The following is an 18,332-nucleotide window of genomic DNA, read 5'->3' on the forward strand; positions in this document are numbered from 1 at the left end:
CAGAGTCTTGCTCTATCACCAGGCTAGAGTGCAGTGGCATAATCTCAGCTCGCTGCAACCTCTGCCTTCCAGGTTCAAGCAATTCTCCTGCCTCAGCCTCCTGAGTAGCTGGGACTACAGGCACATACCATCACGCCTAGATAATTTTTTTTCTATTTTTAGTAGAGACGAGGTTTCACCATGTTGGCCAGGTTGGTCTTGATCTCTTGACCTCATGATTGGCCCACCTTGGCCTCCCAAAGTGCTGGGGTTATAGGCATGAACCACTGTGTCCAGCCAAGAAATGTCCTAAGAATTTTAAGGAACTCTTGGTTCCACCTATTTGCCCAAAATGAATTTGGCAAGGATAATTAAAAAGTTTTCTCTGAAGGTGATAGTCTACTGGCTAGGTAAAAAAGTAAAGTCTCTATATTTTAGAGTACATTATACATACAAAGTATTATGAACGATTGTTATGATTATTCTCTAATACACAATTTCTGAAAACAGACAATTACTCAATGAGTGCCTACACAATTATAACGTGTTTGGCTGGAGGGCCTTAGAGATTCTAGCCAGATTACTGGCTAGTTATGGAGGCTTGGGAAGAATCTTTTTTATTATCTGTTGTTCATAAAAATCCAAAATTTGACTTGCCGTAAAGTATATTTATGGTAGTTCCATTTGGATTCCTGGAACCTTGGGTGAGAATAAATTTCCTAGATAAGATAAAGTTTCTCCCCCAGATAGTAGAATATTTGTTGATTATGGTAGAGAAGAAATGTGATGTAACAACAATAATTATAGGATTTAAAATTGGAAGGCTTCATACATTAATTTATCTTAACAAATAATTATTGAGTTTCCTCTGTGGCCAGGCACTGATCCTGGTGCTACATATTATGGTGAAAAATGTGAATATCACTCCTGCATCCAAGGAGTTTATAGGATAGTGGATCTAAGATACATTTCTGGTAATTACACTTTTATGTGTCAGTCAAGTTCATGATGAGATAAATGGAAGTAATGACAATATCCACCACATCATAGGGCTTCTGTGAAGATTCGATTAGATAATAGATGTGGAATTATTACATAAACTGTAAACATATTATGCTGCTTCCTAATTAAACTTATTCAATGCAAACAGCAAAATTTTGGAACTAGGATGTTACCCTAAGTGTGCCAGATTCCCAAATATTGGTTCCTTTGCAAGATCTTAACATGAAATAATGGAGAGGGTGATGGAGGCAGCATGAGTCCAGAAAGAGCGTGGGTTTTGGAGATCGCCTAGTTCTAACTGAATTCTAATCTTCTTTTTTTAATCACTTGAAGTTTTGTGGTTTTAGATGTGTCTTTTAATTCTACCTATAAACTTGGGATAATACCAAATTTGCTGAATTTTTTGAAGGAGCTGAAGTACACAAGAGGAAACTTTATTATTTTTATGATTGGCTCTTTAAAATGCTATTATTATCTCAAAGCTTCCTACCATGCACTGACATTGTAGCTCTAGTAGTTTCCTCTTTCACTCAGAAGTAAAAAACAAGTGGTTTTAAGTATTAAAATAATTGAGTCCACTATAACGTCAAACTGTACACTCTATCCCAATTAAACGTCCTCACTACCTTTTCTCAGGCTCTGGAGCCTTCAGTAGAGAAAAGAGGCAAATCAGATTCCCATTTACTGCTGTTCCTCCTTTCTGACTCTGTAGTTGCTGTGTGGCTAGCCCAGGATCAAATGCCAGGATTGAAAGAAGAGGCAGAGGAGAGCAGAGAAAGGTGACTTGAGTAGTAGGAATCTGGTGTCAGCACATTCTAACAATGTGTGCATGGTTGCTGATTCTTGCTTTTGGGAGAGGCTTTCACGCGTTCCTCAGAACCAGAACTCCTGCTCTCCCTGCCCATCCCGGAAGGCTTGACCTCTTAATTCAGTCCTTTAGTTTCTTGTGAGGTCAATGCCTTCTTTGGCTGGACATGATGGTTCCTCCAGCAGTTCCTTAGCTTTTGGCCTTGACTTCTATAACATGATAATCTCAACCCCCAGGAGGTTGCCTCAAAAGAGCTTCTTTTTAAGGTGATACAGAATCTTCCTGCTTCAATGAGACTCATATCTGGCTCATGGGAACACAGATGCCTCCTGGTCCCTCCATACTCTGGAAGAGCAGGCTTTTCCTAGAAATGTGGATCTTTTGCAGGCTCTGTCACTTGGTTTAGGTAGAGGGAAAAGAAAAGCCATTGACAATTCTCTCTAAGGAAATTCTACCCCAGTTCTCTTTACTTCCTCTTCCCAAATTCTTTTCCTCTAGGCTTAGAGAGTTCAGAAGTGAATGATCAAGTCTACTAATGGTAGAGGAACCAGTATGGGATATTCCCATCCCCTTAGCAAGCAGATGTCCATATACTAGCTTTAGAATTCAGTGACTTCAGACACCCAGCAGTTTGCCCTTGATTTGGGGACCCATGCTGAAACTCAGAGACAACGTTCATTATCCTGTTATAATTTAAATCAGATAAATATTAGGTCCTAGTTTTGTGTCTAGATATAATAAATGCTCAAGAATAATTTTATCATTGCAACACTGATTGTTTTTTGACACGTGTCAATCTCTAAATGTTGCTGCATGTAAAATAATTGGATTTTTATGTTATTAGTAGACACTTCATCACCAATACTTTAAAATTATCTTTACAACATTTTAGTTTATTTTGAGATTTCCAATAACAGAGAAAAGAAAATGTACATAAATATGGAAATCTGTTTTAAATTCCTGTAGTAATGAGTTAAAAAATAAAGACCTTTATTTTTCTGTGCACAAATAAGAGAACTGTTAGAATTACTGTTTCAAGATCAAATGAAATGGGGCATATTCAAGGATTATGGAAAACAGTGTGGAATTCATAAAGAACTAAAAGTAGATTTGCCATTTGATCCAGCAATCCTGCTACTAGGTATCTACCCAGAAGAAAATACGTCATTATATGGAAAAGATATATGTTTGTAGCAGCACAATTTGCAATTGCAAAAATATGGACACAGTCCAAATACCCATTAGTCAATGACTGGATAAATAAAATGTGGTATCTATATACCATTAAATACTACTCAGACATGAAAAGGAACAAAATAATGGAATTCACAGCAACCTGGGTACAATTGGATACTATTATTCTAAGTGAAGTAACTCAGGAATGGAAAACCAAATGTTGTATGTTCTTACTCATAAGTGGGAGCTAAGCAATGAGGACACAAAGGCGTAAGAATGATACAATGGACTTTGGGGACTCTGGCGAAAGAATGGGAGGAGGTGAGGGATAAAAGACTACAAATTGGATACAGTGTACACTGCTTGGGTGATAGGTGCACCAAAATCTCAGAAATCACCACTAAATAACTTATTCATGTAAGTTCCCACCTGTTCCCCCCAAAACCAAACACCACCTGTTCCCCAAAAACCTATAGAAATAAAAAATAAATTTAAAAAATTGTTTAAGTTAATTTACTCAATAACTCTTCATTGGCATGTAACCCATATTTGTATCCTGCCCTTTATAACACATGCTGTCAGTTTGCAGAAAAATAAATGAGGTGTAGGACATGAAAACTCCTTACTCCATTGTATCTCAGATCAGAAGATGAAGATAAGAATACAGAATACTTAGTGAATAATCTGTATGAGTTTTACTTTAAATCTCTTCTTATTGTTCAACACCCACTTATGAGAGAGAACATGCAGTGTTTGGTTTTCTGTTCTTGTGTCAGTTTGCTGAGAATGATGGTTTTCAGTTTCATCTATGTCTCTGCAAAGGACATGAACTCATCATTTTTTATGGCTGCATAGTATTCCATGGTGTGTATGTGCTGCATTTTCTTTATCCAGTCTATCATTGATGGGGATTTGGGTTGGATCCACGTGTTTGCTATTGTGAACAGTGCCATGATAAACATACGTGTGCACGCATTTTTATAATAGAATGATTTAAAATCCTTTGGGCATATACCCAGTAATGGGATTCCTGGGTCACGTAGTATTTCTATTTCTAAATCCTTGAGGAATTGCCACACTGTCTTCCACAATGGTTGAACTAATTTACACTCCCACCAACAGTGTAAAAGCATTCTGGAAACCATTGTCAGCAAACTGACACAAGAACAGAAAACCAAACACTGCATATTCTCACTCATAAGTGGGTGTTGAACAATGAGAACACACGGACACAGAGAGGGGAACATCACACACTGGGGCCTCGGGTTTGGGGGGGTTAGGAGAGGAATAGAAGGGGTGGGGGGATTGGGGAGGGATAGCATTAGGAGAAATACCTAATGTAGATGATGGGGCAATGGATACAGCAAACCACTACCATGGCTTGTGTATACCTATGTAACAAACCTGCATAATCTGCACATGTATCCCAGAAATTAAAGTATAATAAATAAATAAAAAAACCAAAATATCTCTTCTTGTATGTAAACTGAAGACAATATTTATCCTAGAATGTTGTTTATAAGAAGTTAATTTTTTTCTGGTGTTATGGGAAAGTGTTTAAAGATAAGTTGCTTGATGAAAGATTCTTTTGAAGTAAAGAACAACGTGCCACAATGAAAACACACCTGGGATGAGACTCTGTAAAATTTAACAAGGTAATGCGTCATGAAGCATGTTACACATCCTTCGGGATGTAATAAGCACTGAATACATGGGTCTATATTGCTATCATTACCTCATGCTGAACTCACAGATTGCCATCCTAGACTGCATTTGTATATATCGTTTTCTTCTCTTTTGGTTCATGTTCATCATGAATGGCTTCCTGTGACATTTTTACATACTCCAAATGACTTTAGATGGAATGCAGTCAGCTAAATGAGGTGGTCAGTATTTACCTAACTGTTACGATGCCTGTGTCTATTAATACTAGAAACCAGTGAGCTGTGGGGAATATACTAACAAGTATGCAGGACTCCACTGCAGTCAGTGCTTTAATTTGGGATTAGGTCCTCTTTAGTATATCTCAACCTTCCTTGTTCTTTGGCTGCTATGTGCCTGGGATGGAGGGAGAGCAAGATACCACAAATACTGGAGGAGATTCCCAAAGCAGTCTGCCCTAGATAGTTCTTCCACAACTGTGTGAGTGACTGCTAGACAGAGAAAACAAATTCATAATTAAGTATTTTGGAGAAGACTGTGTCTTGTATGTTCTACCTTCCTTCCCCTTGGTGATTCAAAAGAACTTTAGCATAGAAAATGTTTCCAGAACTACAGCATTAAATAAGCCTGTTTAAATGGATGGAGTCAGTGTTATTTGACAATGGAACCCTTTGTCTGAGTTATAGGCAGAAGTTCTGTCCCAGGATTACAGTTTGAATAACAATGTCATTTAGGGAAAAAAAGGACATGATAGGAATATGAGTCTTTCTTGTCACTTGAGGTAAAATAAATTGAGTTTTGAGAAGTGATAGAGAGAATCTTCGCCACTTAAAAAATATGAACCGGTAACCAACAGAATGGGAAAAAATTTTTGCAATCTACCTATCTGACAAAGGGCTAATATCCAGAATTTATGAAAAACTAAAGCAGATTTATAAGAAAAAAACAAACAAACTCATTCAAAAGTGGGTGAAGAATATGAACAGATAGTTTTCAAAAGAAAACATATATGAGGCCAACAAGTATATGAAAAAATACTCATCATCACTGGTCATTAGAGAAATGCAAATCAAAACTACATTGAGATATCATGTCACACCAGTTAGAATGGCAATCATTAAAAAATTGGAGACAACAGATCCTGGAGAGGATGTGGAGAAATAGGAACTCTTTTACACTGTTGGTGGGAGTGTAAATTAGTTCAACCATTGTGGATGACAATGTGGCTATTCCTCAAGGACCTAGAAATAGAAATTCCATTTGACCCAGCAATCCCATTACTGGGTACATACCCAAAGGATTATACCCGAAGGATTATAAATAGTTCTATTATAAAGACACATGCACATGTATGTTCATAGCCACACTGTTTACAATAGCAAAAACCTGGAACCAACCCAAATGCCCATCGATGATAGACTGGACAGGGAAAATGTGGCACATATACACCATGGAAGTACTATGCAGCCATAAAAAAAGATGAGTTTGTGTCCTTTGTAGGGACATGGATGAACCTGGAAACCATCATTCTCAGCAAACTGACACAAGAACAGAAAATCAAATACTGCATGTTCTCACTCATAGGTGGGTGTTGAACAATGAGAACACATGGACACAGGGAGGGGAGCATCACACACTGGGGTCTGTCGGGGGGAAATAGGGGAGGGACAGCGAGGGGTGGGGAGTTGGGAAGAGATTACATGGGGAGAAATGCCAGATACAGGTGATGGGGAGAAAGGCAGAAAATCACACTGCCATGTGTGTACCTATGCAACAATCTTGCATGTTCTTCACATGTACCCCAAAACCTAAAATGCAATAAAAAAAAGAAAAAAAAATCAAATCACATATGTTCTACTTTATACAAACTTGTATTCTTAGTTTTGTGAACAAAAATTTGAATGAAATACATTTTTTAAAAAATTCAAATCACATATATTCTACTTTATGCAAACTTGAATTCTTAGTTTTGAGAACAAACATTTGAATGAAATACAAAAATCTGAATGAAATACAGTATAATGTACTTCCAATGATATTATAAAATGTGTTTAGAATAATAGATTATTTTTTTCCATGCAAATCTCTGAGAAAGTACAAAATAAACACCTGAAAAGATGTCAGAACATTCTTTTAAACTCTCCCACCAAGAAGAGAAGATACACAATTCCCCTTCTTCTAAAGAGGAGCAAAAATTAGATGTAAAACAGGTGATGTGCAGTATGTTCTGTGCCTAATAGCTAATCTCTCATGGCAGCTTAGAACTGATTTCACAGCCATCTAAAAGGAATGATACCAACTTCAGCATAAACACATCTCACAATGAACTGACATGGACTGACACCAACTTCAGCATAAACATGTCTCACAATGAACTGATGATGAACCACTTGAATTTTTCAGTTTTCCAGAAAGGAAAAGATGGAGGATCATACAGTGAGTGCTATCTTAAGTCATGGCATCTGTATCAATGTTTTCACAGAAGGGAATCACAGAAACCCAAAATCAATGGATGAGAGAAATTTCACCAAAGTAAAGATGTTTATCCTTTTAAAGTTCACAGCAGATTTGGGGTTACAGCAAGTGCATTTTTTCATATTTCTCACCATTTATGTCATAAGTCTCTCAGACAACATCATTCTGATTTCTCTCATCTGTGTTGATTCTTGGCTCCACACACCCATGTATTTCTTCATTGGAAACCTATTACTTCAGAATCTCTGCTATTTTTCTATGTCCCCCAATCCTGATGACCTGCATCTCTGATGACAAAATCATCTCCTTTGCTGGCTGCCTGGCTCAGTTCTTCTTTGCTGAGCTGGCCTATAGTGAGTGCTACCTGCTGGCTGCCATGGCTTATGACTACTGTGTGATAATCTCCAAGCCTCTGCTTTATTCTCAGGCCATGTCCCCAAAGTTATGTGCCAGTCTTGTCATTTCATACCTTGGTAGCTTTGTAAATTCAACCGTCATCACCAGTGAGATATTCCTGAGCTGCTGTGGCAGCAATATCATTGATGATTTCTTCTGTGATCTGCCCCCACTTGTATAGTTGAAGTGTGATGTGGAAAGATATCAGGTTGTGCTGCATTTTATACTTGCTTTTAATGTTATCACTTCTACTGTACTTAATCTTGCATCCATCTCTTCATCATTGCAGCCATTTCGAAGATTCCTTCCACTGAGGGCCGCCTCCAGGCCTTCTCCACTTGTGGGTCTCACCTGACAGTTGTCACCTTGTATTATGGTACAATCTTCTTCATTTACTTCTGACCAAGCACTAGCTTTGATCTAGAAAGGGATAAAGTGGGGTCAGTGTTCTATACTCTGGTGATTCCAAGGCCAAATCCCTTGATCTATAGCTTAAGAAATAAGGATGTCAGAGATGCCTGGAAGAAAATGTTAGATAGTCTTAAGTTTCTTAAATAAAAATAGTTGGTAAACAATTTTTTAACAGAATATCTCCATGTCATTGTTTCTGGTTTATATTCTCAGAAATGAATGAAAGGTAAAATCATTTTATAACTTGGAAACAGAAGTCTGCATTTGTGTTTTTAAGTTGGAACTAAGATATTTGAATGTATTTTTTAAATAAATGAGGCTGGGGCATTTGCAAAACCTACTATGCATGGTAGCGTGGAATAGAGTCTATAAAATTGTTAGGAGTCTGAGAAGATTGAAAGAAAGGAGATTAAATGTGTTTTTTTAAAAAATTGACATTTCATAAGTTGCCTATATATAGTATTTTAAACAATAAATGAGAATAATATAGCTTGTTATGTAATCATTATCAGAATTAAATAGACTAAATGATTTACCTAAAATCATAAAGTTCATTGGTGAGAAAACAGAATGTAAACTCAGAACTTACAAAAAAATAACAAGAAAAAAAACAAAGGTATTTATCTCACCTGTTAGATGAGAGAGTAGGAAGTCTCACACAAAAAGCATATACTGTATGCATTAGCTATTTTTCCTGATGTGCTCCCCTCCTTGCCCTCCCCCTACATGCCCCAGTGTGTTTTCTTCCCCTCCCTATGTCCATGTGTTTTCATAGTTCAGCTCCCACTTATAAGTGAGAACATGTGGTGTTTGGTTTTTTATTCCTGCATTAGTTTTCTGAAGATAATGGCTTCCAGTTTCATCCATGTCCCTGCAAAGAATATGATCTTGTTCCTTTTTATGGCTGCATAGTATTCCATGGTGTATATGCATACCTAGGTGATGGGTTGATAGGTGCAGCAAACCGCCATGGCACACATTTACCTATGTAACAAACCTGCAGTTCCTGCACATGTAGCCCAGAACTTAAAATAAAATAAAATAAAATAAAAAGAGTACTGTAAAATTCCTCTAGAAACAAGTTTTTTTTTTTTTTCTTTCTGGTTTTCATTTTTTAGCTTGCCATTGTACAAAGATGACAGATCTCCTTAGCAATAGACAAAATAGACAACCAATATCAATACTTAGAATCACTGTGTACTTTCAATAAAAGAGTAATTTCCTTAACAATGAAAGAATTAAGGGCAGAAGTGGAGCAGTCATATGAGATAGACAGAAAGGAAGATGTAGGTAGGACACAGAAACAGATCGAGAAGTAGGGTCAGAGAGAGATTTCAGAAAACTTTACATGCAAGGGAAGATTTAGAGTGAAAATCTTTACCAGGAGAACAGTGACTGATAACAGTCAAGGATATATGAACTTTTGTATGTTGTTTTTTAGTGTTATGTTATAAATTAATTAAAAATCAGAGACTATTTCGCTGTGAAATATCAAATTTCCTAGTTTTAGTAGTCTTTTTAGAAATAAAACATGAGGCTGTTCCAACATAAAAAGGCCCTCGTTCTGGAAATTCAGTGCATTAGTTTGCAAGTGCTGCTATAACAAAATAGTGTAGTCTGGGTGGCTTACAAAACAGACATTTATTCTCCCATAGTTCTGAGGGCTAAAGGTCCAAGTTGAAGGTGCTGGCAGGATTCTGAGATCTCTCTCCTTGGCTCTCAGGTGACACTCTTGCTGTGTTCGCACGTGGTTTTCTTTCTGTGCACTTAAATCCCTGGTCTCTGCCTATGCTCAACTTTCCTTTTTTTACAAAGACACCAGTTAGATTGGATTGAGCCTACTCTAACTTATTTTAACTCATTTTAACTTAATCACCTCTTTAAAGGGCCCATCTTCAAATACAGTCAGATTCTAAGGTACTGTAAGTTAGGGCTTCAATGTATGAATTTCCAGAAGACACAATTCACACCATACCCTAGGGATAGGTAGTAGATTTGCAGTGGAGGAGACAAGGGTGGGTAGTCTGGACAGAGAAAAGAGCATATGGCATGGAAAAAAATATAAGACCACATGATATTTTCTAGTACAATTTAAAAATTCAATTATAAGACACAATATAACAGAATTATATTATGACTTAGATCCATTAAGAGAGTCAACTTTTAATGAAATGTTTACTCATTTCATCATATCCTAATTTATTTAACATCCTTAAACTCCCAATGAACTCTAATTGATTCTTTGGAGACAAGGCACATATTTCTGTGCTTCTGTGAGGGAGATGTCTCAATGGGCTGTTGAGAAAATACATATATTGAGTGCAACTAAGGCACATCAAACACCAGAGGAGAGGGAAAAGTGTCACTTCCAAGAGCTGGCCTTCCAAACCAAGGGTAAGTACTTGGGATCAGGGGCAGCTAGGTGGTCTGGCTTCTCTGTGACCTCAGCTGCAAATCAGAAGGGGGATATAGAATCTGGCATGGCTCTCAAAGGATTACTGCTGTGCCACACATGCACACAGGTGCACAAACAGGCACATGCAGACTCCCTAGTAAATCCGTTTAGTGATACATCCTGCTCTCCCTTAGAATTTGAAACACAGTCTTATATCTATGCTGAACCATTATATATTCACTTACGCAGTGAACAAATCAAAAAGACAAAAGAATGTGACTTGCTTTCTGACTCCAGTGACTGTGCTACTCTAAACTGCTAATGTATGGCATTTTCACTTCTTGGCACTAAATTCCAGGTGCCCGAGAGGCACATTCCTTCCAAAGAATTTTTCTTGCTCCAGTGAAGGGAACAGAGACCTGGGCTGCAGCAGGGGAAGATGCATCTTGATAAGCCACTCCATAGGAGATTCTTTAGCATGATCGGCTTGGGCATTTTCTGTGCCTTTTATTTTACATTGAGATATTTGGTAATTTGTTTCAAATTCAAGATGGACTTGCGGTCTTGGAAGTGAGTCTTCTCTTTTATTTACTCTTCCTTTTTATTATGATACAGCACACTGTGCTGGAAAAGTCTACTTGAGGATAAATCTTGATCTGGATGTTTTGAACAAGCCTAGAAATAGGCTACTTTGTTAAACCAGCTTCAAGATATGAAGGTAGTTAACCAATTACTCATTCAGAAATATTTACTGAGTGCCCGTTTGTTACTAGGAACTGTTCTTTGTGCTGGGATACAGCAATAAACAGGACAGATAAATATTTTGCCCCATTCTGGTGGGGAGAAGCAGGCAATCGATTTAATAAGCAGGAGTTAAGAGGATGACAATAGATGTGGGGGATAACACAGCAGCATCGGAGTAGAGCAATAAGGATGAGGATTGTTGGAGGGAAAGGGACATGGAATTTAAAGATGTGGTTAGTCTGGATCTTTGTCAGAAAGTGACATTTCGAAGGAACTTAAAGAAGATGGACGGGTGAGCCATGCAAACATCTGGAGAATAGTGTTTCAGGCAGAGGGAACAGAGAGTCAGAAATCTTTGATGCTGGGACAGAGATGGCACATTTGAGGAAAAGTAAGAAAGCCATCGAGGCAGAAGGAAGGAGGAGGTGGTGAATGTTAGGAGGTAAGTTTCTTTAGGTAAGAGAGGGACAGAAAATGGGTTTTAACTTCGAATAAATGAGAAGCCTTTACAGGGTTTTAAATACAGAAGCAATTTATTTATTTATTTAATGGCCCATGCTGGCTGTTGTATTGAAAATATATCGTAGGGAACAAGGGTGTAGATGAGTTAGAAGGCAATGACAATATTCTTGGCAATAGATCGTGGAGGTTTGAACAAGGGCGGTAGCAGTGGAGGTGGGGAGAAGTGGTCAGGTTTGGGATACATTTTGAAGGTAGGAAAATCACAATTTTCTGAAAGATTGAAAAGTAGATAGGAAAGAAAGAGAGTAGGTTGATTCCAAATTTTTGACTTCAGACACTGGAGGAGTAGAATTTTATTAATTAATAATGAACAATCAATTTTTGGAACTGAACATTAGGGGCTCAACTTTAAACATGGTTAGTTTTAAATACCTATTACTTTTCTCTTATTACAGAATATAAGCACCAGATAGAAACTTAGTCATCTTCCAGTGATAGAATTTTTAAATATGAAATCGTAACTAGCAAATTAATAGATTTTTGGGAGTTTGTGAACTCATTGAAATTTAGGTGTTTTTACATATGTACATAAAAATATTTGAGAATTATCACTGCTAATTTTATCAAGTTCTCAAAGATTTTCATGAGTCCAGAAATTTAAGAGCCATTACTTATTTGCAGATAAAGAAATTAAGAAATGCAATGGTTAGAAAATGTGCATATCATAAACTTAAATTTTAAGGAAACAAGAATGTGTATGCAAATCATGAGATGAAAAGAATGATGCAATTGTTTGCAGCAAATTTCATTTCTCACTCCAACCAAGGCAGTGGTAATGTCCTGCGTATCCAAAGATATATGCGTGTATAAGGACTGTCAATCTGCTCTGCTACACTGTACTGTAACAAGTGACGCTATGTACTGTTTCATGAAAGTTTTTCTTTTTTCTTTCTTTCTTTCTTTTTTTTTTCGAGACAGGGCATCTCTCTGTCACTCATGCTAGAGTGCAATGGTGCGATCTCAGCTTACTGCAACCTCTGCCTCCTGGGTTCAAGCAATTCTTGTGCCTCAGCCTTCTGAGTAGCTGGGATTACAGGCATGTGCTACGATGCCTGGCTAATTTTTAGTAGAGACAGGATTTTGCTATGCTGGCCAGGCTGGTCCTAAACTCCTGGCTTCAAGTGATCCACCTGCTTCAGCCTCCCAAAGTGCTGGGATTACAAGCATGGACCATGCCTGGCCCATGACAATTTCCATGAGATATTTTAACAAATTGGAATCATAGAAATTTGGTGATTGGAATAGTAGCAACCAAAATTTTCAGATGGGTGAATTGTGTTCCTGAGATGAGGAATTACTTTCCTAAGTCAGACAGGTGATTAGTGTCATGGGTATGTGTCAGCTATTGGACCCCGCGATCCTAAACCCTATGACACCTTTGTGAAATTACATGGGAATAGTTTACAAAAACATTAAATTCTAGGATCTTAGCAAGATATGGAATGATACCATCATTCTGGCTTAAATTGCTTAGTTATAGAAACTTGGCCTTATTTATTTATTTATGTTTTACAAGCTCCAACTTTATAAATAAGTCACATAATTATCCTCTCAGAATAATGATAGTTACAATTTTATACATTGATTTTATATCCAGAAAATGGGCTTTTTTCTTAACATGGATGTTCTCTTACTGTTTTGGAGCTAAATACATGTATTTTGGGGATTGTTAAGATACTTTCCCAAGATTACAGAACTAAAAAGTGAGATCTGGTTTTAAACTCAGACTTCATATCACTTGGGAAATTCTGCCTATACCAAGCCTGTCTTTTCTCACCTGGGCTTCCTCATATGTCTGTGGGTAACTCTTAGCTCCACTGTAGGCTGAATCATATAGAAGGGCCCCACCCACATGTTTGGGGGACTGCTTGCAGTCAGCTGGGGTGACAGAGAGAGCACAGCCAGATGTCTCATCCAGCAAACTAACCCAGACTTTTTTACATGATGGTTGTAGAATTCTAAAAGTATGAAGAGAAGCATAAAAAGCCTCTTGAAATCCAGGCTTTGAATGCACATGGAGCTGCCTATCTGTCAATCTATTGGCCAAAGCAAACCACCAAGCCATCCAAGTCTCAAGGGGTTAAGTATAAGAGTTAGAATAGTATCTGGTACATTGTCAGTAATGTATTTATATTTGTACTAATAGCAGCAGAGGTAGTACAGTATGCTAGCATTCATATACCTACCACCAAAATACTTGACACATAAGAAGTTTTCAATAACTTATGGAAACACAGTGAAATTTTTTGAGTACCCACTAATGTACCCAATATTGGGTTTGGTTATTTTTAGGTATGTTTTCTTTATTCAACCAGACAGTCTGTCAAGAAGTTATTAGTTGCTGAGCACGGTGTCTCACACCTGCAATCCCAGCACTTTGGGAGGCTGAGGCAGGTGCATCACCTGAGGTCAGGAGTTTGAAACTAGCCTGGCCAAGATGGTGAAACCCTGTCTCTATTAAAAATACAAAAATTAGCCAGGTGTGGTGGTGGGCATCTGTAATCACCATTACTCAGGAGGCTGAGGCAGGAGAATTGCTTGAACCCAGGAGACAGGTTGCAGTGAGTGGAGATCATACCATTGCACTCCAGCCTAGGTAGCAAAGGGAGACTCCATCTAAAAAAAAAAAGTTATTAGTTATTAGTCATCTTTTTGAGCTTCATTTTTCTCAAGATTTATGAGGATATGAAACTTGCCCTGTAATAAATAGTTAATAAGTAAAATTCCTAATTTTCAAATTATTTCTGACTCCGATTCCAGTAATTTTTCCAAGTCATGGACTGAAGTCCTATAATTCTAGATAGTAATGGAGAAAAAACCACAAGCTTCTTAGTAATTGTTGATTTAATTGATACCCTTGTTAACTTATGTCAATAGAAAAATCACTAAATGATACTTCTCCCTTCTCATGAAAGTCAGGCTTTCGCCTCTGTGGACATGGAAGTAGGAAATCGCACCATCCTGACTGAATTCATCTTGGTGGGTTTCTCAGCAGACCCACAGTGGCAGCTGATTCTGTTTGGAGTGTTTCTGATGCTCTATTTGGTAACCTTGTCAGGAAACATGACCTTGGTTATCTTAATCCGAATTGATCCCCACTTGCATATGCCTATGTACTTTTTCATTGGCAACCTGTCTTTTTTGGATTTCTGGTATACGTCTGTGTATACTCCCAAAATCCTGGCCAGTTGTGTCTCAAAAGATAAGCGCATTTCCTTGGCTGGATGTGGGGCTCAGCTGTTTTTTTCCTGTGTTGTAGCCTACACTGAATGCTATCTCCTGGCAGCCATGGCTTACGACCGCCATGCAGCAATTTGTAACCCATTGCTTTATTCAGGTACCATGTCCACTGCCCTCTGTACTGGGCTTGTTGCTGGCTCCTACGTAGGAGGATTTTTGAATGCCATAGCCCATACTGCCAATACCTTTCGCCTGCGTTTTTGTGGTAAAAATATCATTGAGCACTTTTTCTGTGATGTGCCACCATTGGTAAAAATGTCCTGTTCAGACACGAGGGTCTATGAGAAAGTCCTCCTTGGTGTGGTGGGCTTCACAGTCCTCTCCAGCATTCTTGCTATTCTGATTTCCTATGTCAACATCCTCCTGGCTATCCTGAGAATCCACTCAGCTTCAGGAAGACGAAAAGCGTTCTCCACCTGTGCTTCTCACCTCATCTCAGTCACGCTCTTCTATGGATCGCTGTTGTTTATGTATTCAAGGCCTAGTTCCACCTACTCCCTAGAGAGGGACAAAGTAGCTGCCTTGTTCTACACTGTGATCAACCCACTGCTCAACCCGCTCATCTATAGCCTGAGAAACAAAGATGTCAAAGAGGCCTTCAGGAAAGCAATAAAGACTATACAACCACAAACATGAACGTTATTCTCTTTGCAAATGCTGTTATTGAATTTTTCAGATTATTGGTTTATAAATGTGTTCATATGCATTTCTGTAGTTCAATTAAATCCAATAAGTCACATCTAAAACATTAAAAAGATTGAGCAAATGACTCTTTAATTGTTATTAGTTTGTTGTGATGTAAACAAAACAAACTAATCTTTAAAACTTATAGTATTGGGTTGTTTGACATTCTGCAATATGGTATTTTGTCTCAGCAGTATTATATTTTTCATAGATTTCATTGTGTTTGCTACCTTTGGGAGATCTTGGGAACAAAACAAATTTTGTGGTTTCATGAGTATATTTTGACTTTGAAGCTGGGTAAGCAATCTTTACTAGGTAAGAAGAATATCTGAAATGGTGACACTTCTGGAAATATGCTCAAGATTTTACAAATATTTAAGAAAATAATTTCCTCAAAATTTCTTCAGAAAGATCTAATTGAGCATATAGGAAATATCTTTGTAAACCTCATGCTTTATACATAAAGAAAATATTAGGAAAATGTTTAAGAGTTGTTTAGATTACAAACAACAATGACAATAAAACTATTTATAAATTTATGAATCAATATGTGTCTTTAGAATTGCATACCATCTTAAAAGAATGTTCCTCTTACATGGAGTGAGTACTCCGCAGTACTCTCTCTCAGACCACACAGCAATGTAACAACATCAAAATGAAACATATGAACAACAACAGTTACCACTGTTCCCTAGTTCGCTTTCTTTTTCCTTTGTCTTGACCAAAAAACATAAGTTGGATGTTTTTCCCTGCCCTGGACCAAGCCTGGGCCTTGAACATTCGTAAGAACTGATAAGCTTGTTTAGGTTGATGTCTGAAACCCTGAAAAATCAAACATGTTGCTAACCACATGGAAACTAGCCCTGGCTGTGAGCCCAATTCCTTAAACTCTTATGCAAACTCCATAACTGAACCCCCTTGTGATGGCAGGTTGGGTTGATATTTCATTTAGTAGCCTTTAGAAGACTGCAAGTTAAGGAATATTGGTAACATTTTTCAAATCAGAAGCTTGCAGCTCAGAGGTCAGCACTTGGTTAGTGAAAGGTTATAGCATTTGCTTTAATGAGCATATTTACAGAATTAATTAAAATTTAAAAATTTATGACAAATAGTTGTAGCCGTTTCATCTGTCTTTGCTTTGACATTTTTCATCTTTCTGTTCAGCTGCATTTATTTTCTAACACATCCTACGTCTTTGCATCAAAATAATCTTAACATTCCCTATGCCTCTATCACAAAGGAAGCTTTTTGAGTACTTGACCAGAAGGATTTGGGGTGTATTCCCTAAATATCAATGATCCATATTATGTTTTATTTTCATCTCCATAATACTCACTATGTAGGAAAAACATTGGGGGAAAAAACAAAGTAAAATATAATTTTACTTTAGGATGCCAGATGTATTACTCTTTCATTTTGCATTAATCGAAGATACTGATTTTTAAAAACTGTATCAATATCGAATGGAATCTACAATTCTGTAGTATATATTATAGTCTAATTTCAAAATTAAAAAAAAAAACAAAAAATGCAAAGAAACAAATTTTTTCCTGTTGAATTTTGTTCAATGGTAAAAAAGATACAAAAATCCAGTTCCACAACCTCTCTGAGTGGTTTGTTATCACTTAGCACTGGTTTGAGAACTTTATGTCAATTCAGACTTTGGATTATGCTGACTTGAAGAATTTTTGCAGAGCTTCTTTCACATCTTTATTTCTCAGACTGTAGATCAAGGGGTTCAACATGGGGAACAGCACAGTATAAAAGGTAGAAACTATTTTGTCCATCTTGAGGGAGTAGCTGGAACTTGGCCTAGAGTAGATGTAAAGAATGGAACCATAGTATAAAGTAACAGAGATCAGGTGGGAGGAGCATGTGGAGAAGGCTTTGAGGCGGCCCTGGGTGGAGCGTATCCTCAGGATGGTGGCGATGATGGAGAGGTAGGAGGCCAGGATGAACACTGTAGGGGAGATGACATTTGAGGCCAGCAGCAAGCACAGCACAACCTGGTAGCTCTCTCTCACATTGCATGCCAGCTTCACCAGGGGTGGGACATCACAGAAAAAGTCATCAATAACATTGTCACCACAAAAATCCAATGTGAATGTATTGCTGGTTAATATTATTGCATTGACAAAACCACCAGCATAGGAATATAAAACCAAACAGATGCACAATCTACTTGGCATGGCCCGTGCATAAAGCAGGGGCTTGGAGATGGCCACGTAGCGGTCATAAGCCATGGCGGCCAGCAGGTAGCACTCACTATAGGCAAGCCCAGCAGAGAAGAAAAATTGACACAGGCAGCCAGCAAAGGAGATGCTTTTGTCTTCAGAGATGCAGGTCACTAGGATCTTTGGGGTGTAGACAGAGGAGTACCAGAGATCCAGGAATGACAGATTTCCAAGGAAAAAATACATGGGTGTGTGGAAGCGGGAGTCATTACAGATCAACACCATGAGGGTGATATTTCCTGCCATGGTCAGAGAGTACACTCCCAGGAACACCACAAACAGTCCCAGCTGCATCCCTTGATCTGTGGTGAAGCCCAGCAGTATGAACTCAGCCACTGTGTGATTGTTCCTCTCCATGGCTTATGGATACTGCACCTACAAATAGAGTAGAAAAGAGTTTCATTGCCTCAACCAATACCAAATGATGGCATTTTCTATGCTAAGCACCTGACATGTAATCAACACTAAGGAAAAATTTTGGTTGCTTTGGGCAGGTGGTGGGAGCTTTCTGAGCTTCACTATATTTCTTGTGATAAAATGCATTTAATAACAGGAAAACCTTAATGCTATTAATATGGTTATTAATTTTTCTTGAAAAAAAATT

At 37.9% G+C, this 18,332-nt stretch overlaps 2 protein-coding genes and 1 pseudogene across 2 annotated transcripts; 2 read left to right on the plus strand and 1 right to left on the minus strand.

Moving 5' to 3' along the window:
- Positions 1-7,135: 7,135 nt before the first annotated feature.
- On the plus strand, positions 7,136-8,056 carry LOC116554537 (annotated as a pseudogene).
- A 6,403-nt stretch (positions 8,057-14,459) lies between these two features.
- LOC116554409 (olfactory receptor 9G4) lies at positions 14,460-15,446 on the plus strand. Its single transcript, XM_032282383.1, has one exon. The coding sequence runs from the start codon at positions 14,460-14,462 to the stop codon at positions 15,444-15,446; it is 987 nt and encodes a 328-aa protein (XP_032138274.1).
- A 1,715-nt stretch (positions 15,447-17,161) lies between these two features.
- Positions 17,162-18,085, minus strand: LOC116554410 (olfactory receptor 1013-like). The gene has a single exon (XM_032282384.1). It carries the CDS (start codon positions 18,083-18,085, stop codon positions 17,162-17,164), a length of 924 nt encoding a protein of 307 aa, XP_032138275.1.
- Between the last annotated feature and the right edge of the window lie 247 nt (positions 18,086-18,332).

This window comes from Sapajus apella, unplaced genomic scaffold (assembly GCF_009761245.1).
Source record: "Sapajus apella isolate SASKATOON/1434 unplaced genomic scaffold, GSC_monkey_1.0 scaffold14, whole genome shotgun sequence".
NCBI lineage: Eukaryota > Metazoa > Chordata > Mammalia > Primates > Cebidae > Sapajus > Sapajus apella.

What these genes read in the sequence shown, in the direction of transcription:
- LOC116554409 (XM_032282383.1), top strand. Translation starts at nt 14,460, where the DNA reads ATGATACTTCTCCCTTCTCATGAAAGTCAGGCTTTCGCCTCTGTGGAC.
- LOC116554410 (XM_032282384.1), bottom strand. Translation starts at nt 18,085, where the DNA reads ATGGAGAGGAACAATCACACAGTGGCTGAGTTCATACTGCTGGGCTTC.